An 18,158-nucleotide genomic window follows, 5' to 3' on the forward strand; every position below is an offset into this window, starting at 1 on the left:
TGATTAATCTGTGGTATTACTATAATAAATTGACAAAGCAGTTACACTGAAAATATACTGTTTACAGAACGTGATTAAAAGTGGTAGTAATATAAAATGTGATTATGAGTAAAAAGCACTATTTAATTATTTATTGATACATTTTTTTGCTGACGCTTTACTCAATTACATGGTAAAGTAGTGTTCACAGACTTTATTATTATAATATTGTACAACATATCAATCATCAATTGCTTCAGGTATCTGAAGGAAAGCAATAGGAACTCGTGTTTTCAATTTTGTTGGGAAATTTTAAATTAATAAATACCTGATCATAATAGCAGACTCTTTGTAACTACTAATGATATTTTATAATAGAAAAGGATACCTATGCCTTGTAGTCAATGATATTTTATAATAGAGATGGGTACCTATGCCTTGTAGTCAATGATATTTTATAATAGAGATGGGTACCTATGCCTTGTAGTCAATGATATTTTATAATAGAGATGGGGCACTAGCGCATCAAAAATGAGGCAGTCAAATGTGGAAAATTGACTTAATTTCATTTATTAAACATCGAACAAAACAAAATTTGTAATGGAATTACCGACAAAATTGTGCATGTGAGCGCTGAGTTGTGTAGCTAAATTCGAATCACTGTATACGGTGAGTTTATAGGTTGTAAAATTATCATTGCTTGTAGTAGAATAGTACAAGGACGTGTCCACACATCGGATAGCGTAGTATGGAAACTTTAATTCCATTAAAAGCACTTTAGAATATTGTATGAATGCCATTAAAAATGAATTGCCGCGAAAGTGCACCTACAATCTTTGCTCTCTACTTACTGGCAGAGTATAAAACGTAACGTATCGCCTTTCGTTCGGAAACTAAAAGCATTTTCTCCTGTCGCTCCACATATGATAAAGTTACTGTATCTCATTACCATGGATAGCGTGGTATTGCCGTGTTTCTATGGACAGGTGGCTAATTGCACAACACACTTGCTGTCAACATAACTATCTATTTTGTCCGTGAAGTAGGTACTCCATACTTCAATCAACTCGTGTATACTTCAACTGACCGAATGTTTATTCGACTTGTAAATTAGACGAGACATTTGCTAAAGAACTTTCACCCAATATGTATTTTTTTCTTTTGCGTGTGTCATCATCATCATCATATCAGTCGAAAGACATCCACTGCAGGGCATAGGCCTTTTGTAGGGACTTCCAAATATCACGATACTGAGCCGCCTGCATCCAGCGAATCCCTGCGATACGCTTGATGTCGTCAGTCCACCTGGTGGGGGGTCTACTAACACTGCGCTTTGTAGTGCGCGGTCGCCATTCCAACACCTTGGGACCCATCGGCTTTTCGAACTATGTGGCCTGCCCATTGCCACTTCAGCTTCGCGACTCGCTGAGCTATGGCAGTGACTTTGGTTCGTCTGCGGATCTCCTCATTTCTGATCACGCAGAGAAACTCCAAGCATAGCTCGCTAATAAGACCTGCTTCTAATACTCTGCCCACTTTAATATACTAAATTATATTAAAGATAATTGTGCCTCTGAGTTTACATAGAATTTACCACTGGGTACGTAACAGTACTTCAATCGTAAAATATTAAAACCTATTTATTTTTAAAGATAGATTTTAAATAGGTCTATATTTTAAAGTAAAATGTTGCTAATGTGCTAAATACATTATAACCATTAGAAGAAAAAGATAAGACACCGTTTCAGAGAGGTTAATGTTTTAAGATAAGTGCCTAGCGGATAATTTTCATAAAATTTCATGTTATAATAAATAGAAATACTTACTATTTATGGTAATGAGAGAGATAGGGTTGCTTTTACAACGCATTATTGAAACTGACTTAAATATTATTTATACTACTAAAAATTATAAAGAAGAAAGATTTGATTGTTTGTTTGTTTGCATTGAAGTCTCTGGAACTACTAAGCCGATTTCAAAAATTCTTTCACTGTTAAAAAGCTACACTATCCCCGAGTGCTATATGGTACTTATACTTTATCTCAGTATTCCTACGGGAAAGGGAACTACGCGGCGCCTGCTATTTATGAAGACTATTTGACATATCTTTTTTAAGTATGACCAACATTGCAATTCCCCTCCCAACTAGTCGGGAAATATTGTATTAGGAGTGGGTACGATAATAGTCCAGCGGGGCGGGGATTTCGAACCACCACCACCCGGTGATGAGTCCCTTTCCCGTTGAGCTATTGAGGCATTATCCAACCCAGGACTCGATTCCAGGACCTCTGGATCCGAAGACACATGGGCTAACCAACAACAACAACGCATTTACAATGTTTACAACATAGTAAATGCACACATAGGAGAGTGCAATTAATCCTATAGAGCATCAAATGAATCATTCTACGATGTAATGTTAAATGCCTACAGACGACACATATCCTCCATGTGACATTATCTTCAGAGCGATCGTGTAACGGAGACATAACACTATTTATAGTTAAGCTTTATTCGGTTGACATTTCTGATTTGTTTGACATCCGGTTAGAAGATATTGCTAAAGACTGAAGCAAATATACCTCAAGCGTCAATAGTTTAGCAGCTCAGGGAGTATAACTGGAATCTGAGTACTCTTCATTATCAATGACTGAATCAGAATGAGAGGGGTTAGGCCAATAGTCCACCATGCTGGCCCAATGCGGATTGGCAGACTTCACACACACAGGGAATTGAGAAAATTCCCTGGCATGCAGGTTTCCTCACGATGTTTTCCTTCACCGTTTGAGACACGTGATATTTAATTTCTTAAAATGCACACAACTGCAAAGTTTGAGGTGCATGTCCCGGACCGGATTCGAACCCACACCTTTCGGAATCGGAGGCACAGGTCATATCCACTGGGCTATCACGGTTCTGTGTCTTCAATTTAATATTGCCATATTGCCATAATTAGCACAACTTCTGAAGAGATAACCTCTTCAGAAGTTGTGCTAATTTTAAGACCATTTCTACCTCTATTTTTAAGATGGCGACCGTGGTACAAGGGTGGAGACCCCACAAACTTGGTTATAGCTTTCAACTGCCCCCCCCTCCCCTCCCTACACTTGGAAAAAATAAATTTGCGTCCTCTAAAAAACGCAGGGTAAGGCCTAAAAAATGTAACATTTCAATGGGCTAAATGTTTCATGCGACTTGAAAGGATTTTAAAGTAACCAGTCCATTGAGTCTTCAAGTGAACATTGATTTATATTAAGTCAGCATTTCGCCAATGCCCTTGACCCCGGTTGTACAAAAAAGACGATTCGTCACTGTTAACTGGCAGGGACAAAGTCTTTCGGTTAACCGTATAACGTCTGGTATAAATTAACTGAAATATCAAGGTTGGCTGGGGTACAAACTGTAATATATAAAGCGAAGGCCACACCGACGCGACCGTGATGATATTCAAGTTTGCGTCCTTACGTCCGACCAATCACAGAACTGTTGTTCAAACTAGCGTTCCTATGCGTTCTATGTAGGTACACACGAGTACGGGCAATATTTATAAACATGGATTAAGATTTAAACTTCATTTACCTTCCGTAACGCACAGTTAATTCTGTTCTAATTTGGCACGGGGGCAGATAGACAATAAAACTTCTTCTTGAGCTTGAATCACATTTATGTAATAATATTTAACATTTATAAAATAAAACAATTAATGTAATTTATAATTTGGAGAAAAATATAAGACATGGCGATGACAAAAAGGTAAAAAGCATAAGAGTGACATCTCGACAGAGAGTTGCCAGAGTGCAAAAATAAACAATGTTGTCACATTTAATAGGAGCAATAATTTAGGGCGTACATACACACAATTCAACAATTTCGCCTTGCGAAAGATAGAGAGCAGTTTAAGAAGCTAGGTAGAGGTACTCAAAGAATAAGACGAAAGTGAATTTTAAAAAAACAGTGATTTGAGTGAGCACTGAAGAAAATTACGTTTAAATCTTAGTCCATATTCATAAGGTGAAAGATTGACAAAAATTGCTTAGACAAACTTACTTCCTGCTTTACGTAGGTAGGTACATAAAATTCGCAATTTTAAAAGCCTTTATTTGACTCGTATTTCGTACGTAGGTACAAAATATAGATACAAGTCAAATATCTGCTAAAATATGTGAGACGTTTAACAGTAAAATAATATTTAGAAACAGAATGGTTTTTATTGTCTTCCGGCGTCTGTTGCGTGGTGCGTCCATTTGACAGCTGCGTATTTCTGTAACGCGTTGCACGCCCCTCTGCGTCCACGTCCAGGGCTGCTAGCTGTGCACTTAATTTACTCTTGCATCCATAGGAGCAATATTGGTAAGCAATACTTAACAATTTTAAGCAATATTGCTCGGCAATATTTAACAGATAGAAAATAATTTTGGATTTTTGTTCCTTTTGTATAAGCAAAAAATAAAATGCTTTTGACGATCTTTGGAACACAGTAGGTGTATTTTATCTTTAAATGTCTAATTATTTTAATTACATTAATTCCTTTATCCAAAGGTTGTCTGGTAGATATTGCTATAAGCAATAAGACCGCCTTTGCACATACTTGTTTTCATGTTTTCTTTGTTATTGTTTTTGTTGTGTGCAATAAAGTATAAATAAATAAAATAAATCACAGTTGTATCATAAATTGTGTGGAAATTAATGTTGAGACAATCTTTGCCATTAATGGAGACAATTGCTTCATTACATTAAGAAATATAAGATTTGCAACTAGGTACTTACTCGGATCTAAATTTGTTAATTAGCACCGGAGATATGGTGCATGGAACATGAGTGAAATCAAGGAAAAAATCAATTTCAGACAGGGTCAAGACAGAGAGCTGCCCAAAGTGTTAGGCAATTTTAGGTCTAGGCAATTTTAGATCACACTAATATTATAAAGGCAAAAGTTTGTGTACAAGTGTCTGTGTGTAAGTGTTTATATTTGTTCCTCCTTTGTGCTGCGGCTACTGAAGCGATTTGGTTGAAATTTGCAATGGAAATAGATTTTACTCTGGATTAGCACTTAGGCTACTTTTTACGCTGGATTTGGGACAAACTGAATTCCACGCGGACGAAGTCGCGGGCGTCCGTTAGTCTTACTAATATTATAAACGTGAAAGTTTGTATGGATGTATGTCTGTTACTCTTTAACGCCGCTACTACTGAAGCGATTTGGCTTTTTCCAATTTGGAAATTTGGAATGGAAATAGATTCGAAATTCGACGAAAAATTCATGGATTCCCACGATTTGCGAAAACCTGGTGATTTTGATAGTATGAATGTTTGTTACTCTTTCACGCCTTGGCTACAAAACCAAATTGGAAGTAGAGATAAATTAAAGTCTGGATTACCACATAAGCTACTTTTTATCCCGGAAAAATCCATGGTTCCCGAGGGATTTGTGCAAAACTGAATTCCGCGCGGACGAAGTCGCAGGCGTCCGCTAGTGTAAAATAAATCAGTTATGAGGTACCTAGTATGATATTCTGGCAACCCTTCCAAAGTATACGTCGCGTGTGGCGCCCGCGCATATCCGTTATTTGTATAACAAAACAACAAAACTATACGTACGCTACATATGTAGATATTTACTTACTCTCACGCACTTTCTTAATTATGCCGGCTAATATGTAGGTTTGTTAATGTTTGTTGTCATATGGTAGAGGGGTTAGGCCTTAGTCCACCATGCTGGCCCAATGCGGATTGGCAGACTTCACACACGCAGAGAATTAACAAAATTGACAATGATTTTCCTTCACCGTTTAAGACACGTTACATTTTATTTCATGCCCATAACTGAAAAGTTAAAGGTGCACGCCCCGGACCGGATTCGAACCTATGCCCTCCAAATCGAAATCATACTCATATCTACTGGGCTATCACATCTCTACACAAGCTTAACCTCTTTATAATATTGGTAGAAACTTAGGACTTAGGTAACTTAGGTATTTATTGTTATTGAGAGATTACTAGTTAACCAGCTAAAACCTTAGCATCTACAACACGCATATATATAAACATTATAGAAATTTCCGTTGTTCGATAAGCAAACACATTACAGACAGAGCGTAAACTAATTTGAAAGGCAGGCGTTGCGAAGGCAATTTTCTAGAAAACATCATTACAAGCAACATCGATGCGGTGTGGGAGAGACTAATAAGCTCTCCACTAACAGAAAACACTCGATTATAGTCGTAAACAGTGTTACCAGGCGTCCGGATAATGCTGGACACACCTAATAATAACAAAGCCTTTTTAATTCCCGAAATATTATCACTGCTAAAGAAATTATTAAAATTTGCCCCAAGCTGTACAAACATATTAAAAAATGTCGAAAAAATAAGAATTTCAATCGATTTTTTCATGTTCTTATCAAGTGACTGTTGTCGAAATAATACCAGACAATAAAAAAAAAACGATTTTAATAAAAAAGAAATTCAATTAAATGAAGTAAAGCTATACTCAAACTACAGAATATCTCTTATTTCAGTATGCCTTTCGACAAGCTCTCCTGCAACTTTTTCCATTGTTTTTCGTTTGTCGCTATGTCCAGCTAGATGTCAGCAGACAGTATCGTAATTAGCGGCATAGTTAGGCTTTATGATTGCGCGTCCGGTCAAAATAACATTGTCCGGCTTGTCAGGCTTTTGTTTTACTTTTTAAATTTCGCAAACGAGCGTACTCCGACCGTGGCTGATTAAACTTCACCAAGACATAAAGTTATTATTTAAAAAATGTGATTGTTCTCCTGTTAATAATGAGAAAATGAGACACAAAATTTCAATATTTTTTACAGTTTCCCGGTCTTTATACCCAAATGTCCAGCAAAACTAGCTGGTCCGGTTTTCAGGTTTGACGACCTGGCAACCCTAGTCGTAAATCTAGACGCCTGCTTAATTCGAATCGCCTGATCGTTAGATACGAAGACCGCAAATGTTGTAGGTACCTAAGTACGTGGTAACGATTTGTGGTTAAAAGATTCTGGTTCTAGAATATTAACTTTTATGCAAGTAAAAGAAAGTAGGTAACACAATACGTAAGAAAGTAGGTAAAACAATACGTTTCTTCAATACCGTTTTAATGTGAGGCAATCTTCATAGATCTTCTCTTCAAGTAGAGGCAAGAAGAATATCTTATTGACACGGAGAGGCAAGAAGAATACCTTGTTGAAACCGGGAGGCAAGAATAATACTTTCTCGACACGGGGAGGCAATACGAATACCTTCTCGACACGGGAAGGCAAGAAGATTATGACGAATTTCACGATGCTCCAATTCGTCTGCCTGATAATTATGTCACGATTACGTTTTGCAATCTAAAATAGCGTTTTGTTTACCTACTCTAAGCCATCAGTTTAAGTATTTAAAAATATCCAGAAACTACCAAAAATTTTAGGCGTTATGAAGTCCAGATGTATACATCTACTGAACTATTTGATAGTAAATATAGATATATCGCTAAGAAAGCGTAATACATTTTGTGGGTAAAAAGGACTACCTATTTTCCAAAGTGGAAGTTTTCCGTCATCAACGTATTTTCCATCTTGGCTCGGCTCACAGAATCGATACGCCAGCAGTGCGGTGCGGTTTCCGGTCTGCCGCGCTATGCAACACTGCCTTCTGTGACTCCACTCGAACTATTTATAGCCTTCTGCAGAAGGACCGGCAGAGATAAACCTAGCATTTAAACGTGTTTTTTTATATTAATTAAAAAACATAGTAGGTAGGTTAAACGGTTTATAAATATATTATGTCTCCTGATCATTCATGCTAATTCCTTACTTACCAATATATTGAGTACCTAAAAGCTATTCATAATGCGCTCATAGACGGGCCTTGAAACGAGGTCCAATGACAATTCGATTTTCAGTGAGAAATTAATATCTATCATACAAAGTACGGTAGTTATTTCTTTACTTAGTTGTACATATTACGAGGTTACTAAGTAACTTATAGGAAGTTTAAAAATGGGAATTTAGTGTTTTTCTTTATGGTAGGTTTTAATACCGATCATGAGAAATTCAAATAAGCATTTCCCTTTTAGGGTAAAATATTGTCACCTAAAACTAGCCAAATCTCAAGATCATAATTATTTGAATGAGCAAATCTTTCAATTCTGTTCGCCTTAATCCTTGCATTAACCTACTGCATGATTCTCCATGCAATGTTTGCTGGCAAATAAAGCTAATTATTCAACAACTCATTACTGACAATCGGTACTTTTTTTCACTAAGATCAGTCGTAAGAATGATATGATATGCTAATTATCTGAAAAATAAACGGAAACCCACGCATACAAAGTCGTCACATCCGCTATTAGTAATATTAAATGCAAAGGATGACTTGAGCGAAATCCTTATCCGATTACCGAAACACTATCCTGTAGAATGCATTATTAATAGACCATCGGCCGCCCCACAGTTGGCTGGACACGCATGCCCATTACCTGGGCACGGGCCCTTCCACTTCCGTAGGGGAACGCGCAGTCAACAAATATCCACCGCAAACAAATCGCTCAATTTGATTTTAGAAAACCGTAGAAGTTATTGTTGGGATACGGTGGGGCGATGCAGTTCGTTGACACGGCGATACAATGTCCCGATCTAACGAAAAATGTGTAGATACCTCCTTCTGCGAGTTACGACAATTTGAATACGAGTTTCTGATGAAAATAGCGGGGGTTTTCACGTCTCGGGATGTAGGTATTGGAAATGGGGATGATGACTAGGTTTGAATATATTGATTTTTATGATACATTCGGGTAAATAGGGTCAAGGTTAACTAATTTATATATAAAAAGCAAAGATCGTCTGGATATTTGCAAAATAAATGAGATTATAAAATTTCAAAATGTATTAAAAATCTTTTATCGTAATTAGATGAAAATTCATACAGTTTTAGCTTCCTTATACATTAAATGTGTCATTTTTTAATAAATGAACTATAAACATAAACGCACAAATAACAAAGATATTGGTAATTTTGTTTGTACGCACATACAAATCTAACGATCATCACATTGCCTACGACGTCATTAGTTCGTGCCATTTTGTATGGAGCGTTTTTCAGGGATCCGCGGCAGCGCCGCAAATCTGACCCTTTAAATCCCTGTAGCTCCGAAAGTAATGATCGCAGATACCCTGTTCCTTTTACAAAATTGCTTTACTATTAGCGTAGGTACTCTTAATTTATATACAATTTAAAAAACTGTCATCATCCCTATTCGCCTAATCTAACCTATTTAAATGATTACTTTAAACTTATGCTAGTAATATCGTACAAGTTATTGAAAATCAAGATTATTTACCACTGCTTTGGAACACTAACAAAAATGTGCAAGCCTTTTTAGTCATGTAGTGATCGCTCGAATAGACTTCTGAAATGTTTCATTCATCATTTAAAGAAACTATCATAAACTTTTTAAGATTTTTTTGACGGTCTTCGTTGCGTATTGGTATGCGCGGTGGATTTACAAGACACGGAGATGCTGGTGGGAGGCTTCGGCCGTGGCTAGTTACCACCCTACCGGCAAATACGAAAGGGGTGTGGATTTTCATCATCCTCCTAACAAGTTAGTCCGCTTCCATCTTAGACTACATCATCACTTACCATCAGGTTGTAGTCAAGGGCTAACTTGTAAAGAATAAAAAAAAGAAATAAAATGATGTCCTGAATATTTTTTTAGTCCAATTGAATAAACTCAAGACAGTTTTCTTGGCATTCACCAAATAATTAACATAAATATTTTCTCATTACAGAGTTCCCAATGCGCCGAAGAGCTGCATCGCGGAAATATTCAACGGGGACACGACAGACGGGGGCAGCCCCATCAAGAACGGCTCGTCGCGACCCCGCGTCGCCAGGGACACGCCCACACGGCCCCGCGACACGCACACCAGGCTTTTTGGACAAGTTAAGGTATCTATGCAGATAATAATTTATTTTAGTTGGGACTGGTTGACCAGAATCTGGTAAACTGGGAACACGGGTAGTTTTATGTTCCATGACTAATTGGCGTTTAATTACGCTAATTATTCATAATATTAACAGCCGATGGACATCCACTGCAGGATATAGGACTTTTGTAGGTACTGCCAAATATCACGATCCTGAGCCGCTTGCATCCAGCGAATCCCTGCGAATCGCTTGATGTCGTCGCTTTCAAGTGCGGGGTCGCCATTCCAGCACCTTCACCCCCAACCCAACGTCCATCGGCTCTTCGAACTATGTGTCCCGCCCATTGCCACTTCAGTTTCGCGGCTCGTTGAGCTATGTCAGTGACTTGTAGTCTGTCTGCGGATCTCCTCATTTCTGATTCGATCACGCAGAGATACTCCGAGCATAGTTCGTTCCATCGCCCGCTGTGTGACTCTGAGCCTTCTTATTAGGCTCATAGTTAGTGACAAAGTCTCGAACCATAGGTAATCACTGGCAACACGCACTAGTCTAACTAGTCCGTGGTCGTCATCTATAGTATCTATAGTAAGCTAATCTCTGTGTTTTCAGAAATTTAGATTCAGTAGTTTCAGAGAAAGGGTCTACCCTTGACATATTTTCTTCAAAATTTTTGATTTTAAAATGACTATTCTAAAGAAATATGTTATAAAAAGCCCCCCCATAAGGCAACCCTCGTAATAAGGATACCTATATAAGGATTTCAATAATAAGTAAAAAGCTAACTTCTGTTTATTTTTAATTTTGCTCGCAGTAGCATCGAAAATAAGGGGTAGTAGAATGGTAAATGTTTGTCAACTTTCTCGAATAACTTGATAACTAATTGTTTCAGAATTAGTAAAATAATGTTTAGCGAATTTCTATTTAATCGGTAGTAGATTCGTAGATTTACTGTGACGGCCACGCGAGTGATCAAAGGGTTCCATTTCTGAAATTTTGACGTTCAGTACTCTAATAATAATTGAAACCCTGTGTGCGCCCCTGTTCCAGAACGCCGGCAACGGGTCAGTGGCGCCAATGATCACGGACACCATCCGCAGCCACATCCAGTTCGGCGACAGCGAGATGAACGGCAGCCCGGCGCACTCGCCCAAGATGAACGGCAGCGCCTCCTCCACGCCCAGCCGAGGTGAGACGGAGCCCGCCGACCACTGTGAGTCGTTCTCCATGTAGGCACGAGAGCCAGCACTGGGGAATCCCGAGATCCCGGACCATTTTGCGGGATTCAAGTCCCGGGATTTTGGGGAATTCAATTGATCAGATAAATGGTCCGGGATCGAATTCCCTAGTGAGCACGCAACACCAACGCCTCGCTAAACCGGGATCGAATGTGGAATTGAATTTCAGTGGCGTACACGTATGGGTGACAGGACGCGCGGAATTAGTGTTGCCAGGTTGATTATTTTTTTTTAATTTATCCAGTCCATTAAAATTTACCAAATTACCAAATTAATACACAATTGTTTTACTAAATAGATGCTAAATGATTTTATGAAATGAGTGCAAAATTATTGTACAAAATTGGAGCAAAATAATTCTATAAAATGAGAACAAAAAGACTTCACCAAATGAGCGCCTAATGATTGTACTAAATAAGTGCTAAATGATTACTTAAAATAGTTGCAAAATGATTGTATAAAATTAGAATTAGAACAACTCTCCTAAATGGGTGCAAAATTCTATCAAATTGGAAACTTTAACCCATAGATTCTCAAACCGTTTACGTGGGTTTTCAGCAATTTCCCAAAAAATTTGCACCTATTTGAGTTTTGTCTTCATCAAATCATGACAGTAGAACACTGTTGATCAGTAAAATTGTCCAACACTTAACAATAGGAACGCTTAGAATAACAGAGTAGTATAGTAGTATTTTGCTAACCACTAAGCAAAATATGATCATACAATTTTCAACCAACATCACGAGTCCTGCACTTTTACGTTACGCCACAGTCGCTATACTATCCTTCACATGCACGTTCTATAGGTGTTTGAAAAAAAAAACACATATTTCATAAATTGTGCCACACTGAACCCCTTAACAGTATTCTAGTGCCTGATACTCAGACCACTTAGGCAAGTCAAAAACCAAAAGTAGTCTAAGCATCAGAACATCGGAACACAAAGGTTTAAGACTCTTCTTTTTAAGATTCTCTCGTGAAAATTCATATTTATATATAAGTAGTTTTTGTTTTAATTCCTTCAATCTATAGTCAGTTGATTATGAACATACAATACTCTCGGTTAACTGGCTATGAATGCAAATTCACTTTATACAGAAAATGTTTAGTTCACCCTTTTTGCTTACAAAAGCTTACACTATTTTCATTTTACACAAGCGCTGAATGTTAGAATTGCAAACATCTAAACGCACCATGTAAATAAGCACATTCATTGTTGTTTTGCAAGAACCACTAGAATGTATAAATGGCGAGCCGCACCAAGAAATGCAGTGTGGTATTTAAAATTGTATGTAACACCTCGAAGAATTACTCCCGAGGCATCAAGGGACCCTGAATTCCATTCCACTTTCGAGGAACTTTGACTAAACGAGCATGCGGCCATGTTTGACAGTTATAATCCTTATGGCGTTCGTTTAAAATATCAATAACAATATATAAGCACTGATTGCATGCTAGAATTAGACGATGAGGCATTACATTTACTAGACATAAAAGGGCATACCAATTAACTATCGACATCTCAACTACATGTACAAGTAACTAAATTTAAAAAAACATATTTATGGTATTATTGGCATGTATCTAATCCGTTAAATTACTAGTCTTATAAATAAAATTAATAGTAGCAAAGAAACAGAGTACCTACTTAGTGGGAGTTTTCAATGTTTTCATACAGTGACGATCGCATAAACGTAAACGCGAATTTATATGGAATTCAAACAGCGCCATCTAGTGGCAATGCTGCGCAACTGTTTAAATTCCTTAGAAATTCACGCGATCGTCACAGTGTAAAAACATTGAAAACTCCTAATAAGCAGTCAGTATCAATCAATTCCTTAAACTAGTTTTATTTATAAGACTCCAATGTTATTACAATAATGAAATAATTGACTGATCCCACCATTATACTAAAATTGATTAATTAATAATTTAATCTAATTATTAATAATAATATAAGGCTTAGCGATGCGATAAACACTTCTATAACAATAGAAATTAAATATATCAATCATAATTTGGAATAATCAAAAATACAGAAGAAGCGGTTGCATCGCATTCAAATAATTAAGACGTATTACTAAGTGTAATTATAGACAAAGTATGAGTAATAAAAACCTCTAATCAGATGGAATTCTGAAATGTACAAATACTAGGTTTGGACTTGATGTTCTTATTACTAATACTTCTACGAGTAATGTTGGTAACACTGGTGGGCATTAAAAATGAGCAAAATATTAAAAACAAAGTACCCTGAGTACTTTGTTTTTAATAACCAAGGCAGATGAGGATTTATGATCCCGTTTTTTTTGCCGATCAATGTTATTGCTGATACCTGTCCATGTTCCATATGAAATGAATTGTTCTAAATGGTCAGTATCGTACACGCCACCGAAGAGGAACCCGGTGACGGGGGACGGAGTGCCTTTGCCGACACCGCGCCGCCGCCACCCGGCCGCCAGCCTGCGAGGTGCCTCACCCAACAACCCCAACACCTACCCACTCGACGACCCCCTCGAACCCACACCCACCCACCGATACTTCACCCGAGAATGGCCACCCAAACCAGCCCAGTATTACGTAGAGTCCACCACGAAACCACAAATAACAATTCCACACAGCCCCTACACGTTGTTAGGACTCAAGACTGACGACCCAGAAAAGGTCCATCCCGTGATCGATCCGAATTCTCTTTCCCCTCAGTTAGTTCTGGACCGCCATTGGCCGCCGTTCCCAGCTCAACACTATCTTGAACCGCAGGAGCATGTCATTCCTCATCATCCTCTGCCACCGCACGCTTTTGTTGGCATGACATCTGCTCTGGGAGAACGCCCTCAGCCCGACTATAAATACAATCCTATACCATCTTTAGGTGGACCCATAGATCCATTCACATATTCCAAATACGATCCACCGCCCACTCTTTTTAAATACGAACGCGATGGCCCCATTCCGGATGTCACCTTGCTGCCGACTTCTTCGGGTCCCGGCCCCAGCACGCTCACGGGATTTCCTCCAATATTCCATAAATATGTTCCTGGATACCTTTTCAATCTTGACCGGCATGCAGAAGACTTCAATCAAAAGACGTATTATTTAGACTATGTTCGCCGAAGAGAATTGGGTGGGTGCTTAATTTAGTCTGGTAACACTTATTTTTGTATGTGTGACAAAATATTTTAATCAAAAAATATATTTTGCCAAAACAACTTGCACTGTTTATTTTTAATGTACAGAAAGCTTAAAACAAAAGAATTTCAAGACGATTCGATCAAGTCCTCGATTAAGCACTCAACTTATTTTTATTATTTGCTTCTTATAACTGAAACTTTAATATAGTTATGTGACTTATATTTTTATAGAAATAATGTAATTTAGAATTAGGTATGCTTCAATTCAATTTAATTGTCTTCTATTACTTGTTGTCGTTGTCCTAGGAATTAGTTGTCTTATATATAATTGTATTATTTAATAATTCGCATTAATAACTTTATTACTATAGCACGCATCTTCTGTGGTTTTAATTTTATTAAAAGCTGTTTGTAGTTAGATTGTAAAATTGAGCATAAAAGTGTATTTAGAGATCTAGAGATAGATACTTATAGATGGATTCTACAAGCAATTGTATTTGCATGATCCACATTTAAAAATACATACTTATTTTTGATGTTATGCAGAGGAAAGTATCCCCAACATGGCTCAGTTTACTTTGTAGATTAGTATGTATATTTTTTCAACGTGGAAGAAGTTCTTAACGTACCTAGTTATTTAGGTTTTGATGTATGTATGTAGTTACCAAATATAGATTTGTAAATGTTATATTTGAACAGCTTAGAATGCATGGTTTAAAATATTATAACATATTAAAATTGTAATAATGGATTTATTAGATACGTAGGTACAACGTATTAGTTAATCCTCTATGTGTTAGTTATCTCAAAGAACATTTAGTTTAAATTGTACTGTAGATACTCTAACTATTTGTAAAATCTAAAGTCTGCACAAATAGTCATGTCTTTGTTGATTTTTAGTAGTATATTGAGGAAACATTTAATATATTGTGACTTGTCATTCAAATTTTCAATAATCTTGTCTGATTCTTGATCGAGCATTGTTCTCCCTAAATTGGTTTTCAACCGACTTCAAAAAAAGGAGGTTCTCAATTCGAAGCGCATGTTTGCTCATAACTTAGTCATTTGTTAATCAATTTTGAAAATTCTTTTTTTGTTTGATAGAGTATACTTTCAGATTGGTTCCATTTAATTTTCATGATATGCCGTTTATTAATTTTGTGTTAAAATCAAAATAACTGAAATATGTTTTTGAAGTCGGTCCCATTTTAATGTAAAAAAGATCTAAACGCTCGATTTTTACCCGAAAAATTCATAGTGAATGCGATTTTTCAACAATTTGTATGGAAACTTTTCAGAAGGCAACCCGATCACTGGCGACGGCTACAAATCGCTCAACGGCCAGATCAACACAGTCACATCGATAAACGGCAACAGCAGCATCCTACACAACCGCGTACCACCCGGCGGGTTCTCGTCGGGACTTTGGTAGACTACCCGCGAACTGACCAATGACAGCGGCCAAATATCAACCGCCGCACGTTCATTGGCCGTTGATACATTCAAAATTCGAACGATTCTAATTGGAATGAACTACCCTCGACATCCATTTTGTATTTTTAATATCAAACATTACTAACCGAAAAACGAAGCAGTATTTATGTAACAATTCCGATTCACTTTTAAATACTTTCATCTTTTATTCTGATTAGAATCGCGGTTTTATCGGAACTTTGACGCATTTTAATTCGTAATGACATGACATGTTTATTGTATCTCTTAAAAATAAAATTAAATATTAATAAAAAGTAGTATTTGAATCGTTAAAAGTAATAACTTGCACAGATAATAAAAAAAAAAACAACGTCCACTAAAATTTGAAAGGGTATTTGTTGTTCATAGAGTCCTTAGCCTGTCCCAGTAACATTTTTTTTTTTAATAATTATTGGTAACATTTTTATTTTAGAATAGATTATAGATATTTTTGTAATAGTAACATTTCGATAGATTTAAAATTATATTATTGGTGGGGAGATTTGAATTTCTATCAAGACGATTTGACATGGCAACACTACGCTCAAATACTTAGTAAACCAGAAAAGACTGGAAAATATTAGGAATTCAGTTGTATAATAAAAAATGTATGTGTTTGAAATGAAGTTCAAATTTCCCGATCACTCGTAATTTTTAAGAAACCTGAAAACTGTAATCTATCACACTTATAAACGCATGTAACGGCTATTGAGAATTAGGAGTGAGGATACGTATCAGCAATATACCAAAACGAATTGTGCCTTGATTGGTGGTGAAATTGAAAATTCTATAAGAATACAGAGTACGTATGTGTGGTTTTGTCCCACGGCTCGGGAACAAAGTATTTATTAATGACCATACTTCTCGAAATTTGTGTATTTCATTCATGGCAAGTTGGACAGAAATATGAACGTATTAAGGCAATGGTGTTGAGGCGTTTTCCTTCCAAACCATATTCAAGACTTGATGTATACCAAGCTTTCTCAAAGTGGGGTACGCGAACCCCTAGGGGTTCGCCATTCGACGGCAGGGGGTTCGCGACAAGATTTACGTAATGGTGGCTTGATAACTGTTTCATTAGTTGGTAAGGGGTTCGCTGTCACTTGGAAATTTTAACAGGGGTTCGTGGAGCCAAAAGTTTGAGAAACCCTAGTGTATACGATAAAAATAAACCTACTAAAAATTAACCGACAAAGTTATTTAAAATATCCTTTATGTATTCTCTATCTATTTTTTTTATAAATATATTTTATTAATTGTTCATAATTTTGTCCGACTAGCTTCTAAAACTTAGCAATGTAATAATTACGATTATTACATTGCAAAGTTTGAGAAGTACGGTCTTGAATAAATACTTTGTTCATGGGCCCAAGGAATATAGAGGCGTATGTGTAATCGAACAAAAGACAGTGATTATATTATCTATATTTCCCAGTATAGAAATAGTAATCATACGGCACTCGGACTAAGTATATTGAATAATAATAATTAAATATTAAATTACGTAATATAATATTCGACACTATTTATATTGTAATCTTAATCTCGTTTGTTGAATTTCATTATCGTAATTTAAAAAAAAATAAATAAATAGAAGGTTTATAGAATGCATTTATTTTGTCTGTTTATACATTTTTTAGTTTATTTTCTACTCGTTTAGAGTTTAATTGTAAATGTTTGAATGTTGGTAAATTATCTGTTAACAGAATGACCACTTGTGTTGTGTGTTTTGTACAGGCGGTGTCGTATGTATTGAGTATTTAATTGACGTTTGTAAACTTAGCATATCACCGTTGTAAAGACGTTTAATATCTAACACGATGTCGCTGCCACAGGCCTAATTTTAACAATTAATGTTAATAGATAATAACCACTATTTCAAAATAAAGTTTTTTTTTAATTATTTGTATTTTCTTTATAGCATCTGCCCACATTTTAGGATTATAGCAGCATATACGATACTAAAGTTCGGCCGCTCAGAGATTGAGTTTGTGACAGGTCGTGCGAATGGGTCAAACATATTAAATTACAATTTCCTCGTTTTTTGTCTTTCTCTCCCTCTCCCTCTCTCTCTTGTGTTACATAGCCCATTCGATCATAACTTGTCAGTGACGCAATTTCTGAGCGGCCATCTCTGAGCATTTGTCATTACACGATTGAGGCTGGCTTGACACTCCATCTCATTTAATTTTTGTCTGTCGATCGCTATTTATCTAATTCACTTGATTACAAAACATGCCTTTTGTCTATTGTGGCATGCTATTACTGAACAGAATAATATTATGTTGAAACGTAACTTGATGAACTATACAACTGTAATTTTAAATATACTCTTACTATTTATCGTTCCCGTCAGAGTATGAGGATAAAATATAGCCTTTATGACTCACAAGTAACTAGGCCTTCTATTGGTAAAA

The 18,158-nt window shown here is 36.6% G+C and overlaps 1 protein-coding gene across 3 annotated transcripts in view; it reads left to right on the forward strand.

Moving 5' to 3' along the window:
* The window catches only part of LOC112051154 (microtubule-associated protein Jupiter), a 207,717-nt gene extending 190,075 nt beyond the window's left edge, over window positions 1-17,642 (forward strand). For 2 of the 3 annotated variants that reach the window (XM_052888306.1, XM_024089663.2), the window contains exons 2-5: window positions 9,764-9,923; window positions 10,950-11,088; window positions 13,515-13,607; window positions 15,567-17,642. In XM_052888306.1, the coding sequence (XP_052744266.1) occupies window positions 9,764-9,923; window positions 10,950-11,088; window positions 13,515-13,607; window positions 15,567-15,700 (526 nt within the window). In that variant the 3' untranslated portion in view covers window positions 15,701-17,642. The remainder of the gene's footprint in view (window positions 1-9,763; window positions 9,924-10,949; window positions 11,089-13,514; window positions 13,608-15,566) is intronic. The other variant, XM_024089664.2, reaches the window with a different exon arrangement.
* The last annotated feature ends 516 nt before the right edge of the window (window positions 17,643-18,158 follow it).

The sequence above is a fragment of the Bicyclus anynana genome, chromosome 22, assembly GCF_947172395.1.
Source record: "Bicyclus anynana chromosome 22, ilBicAnyn1.1, whole genome shotgun sequence".
Taxonomy (NCBI): domain Eukaryota; kingdom Metazoa; phylum Arthropoda; class Insecta; order Lepidoptera; family Nymphalidae; genus Bicyclus; species Bicyclus anynana.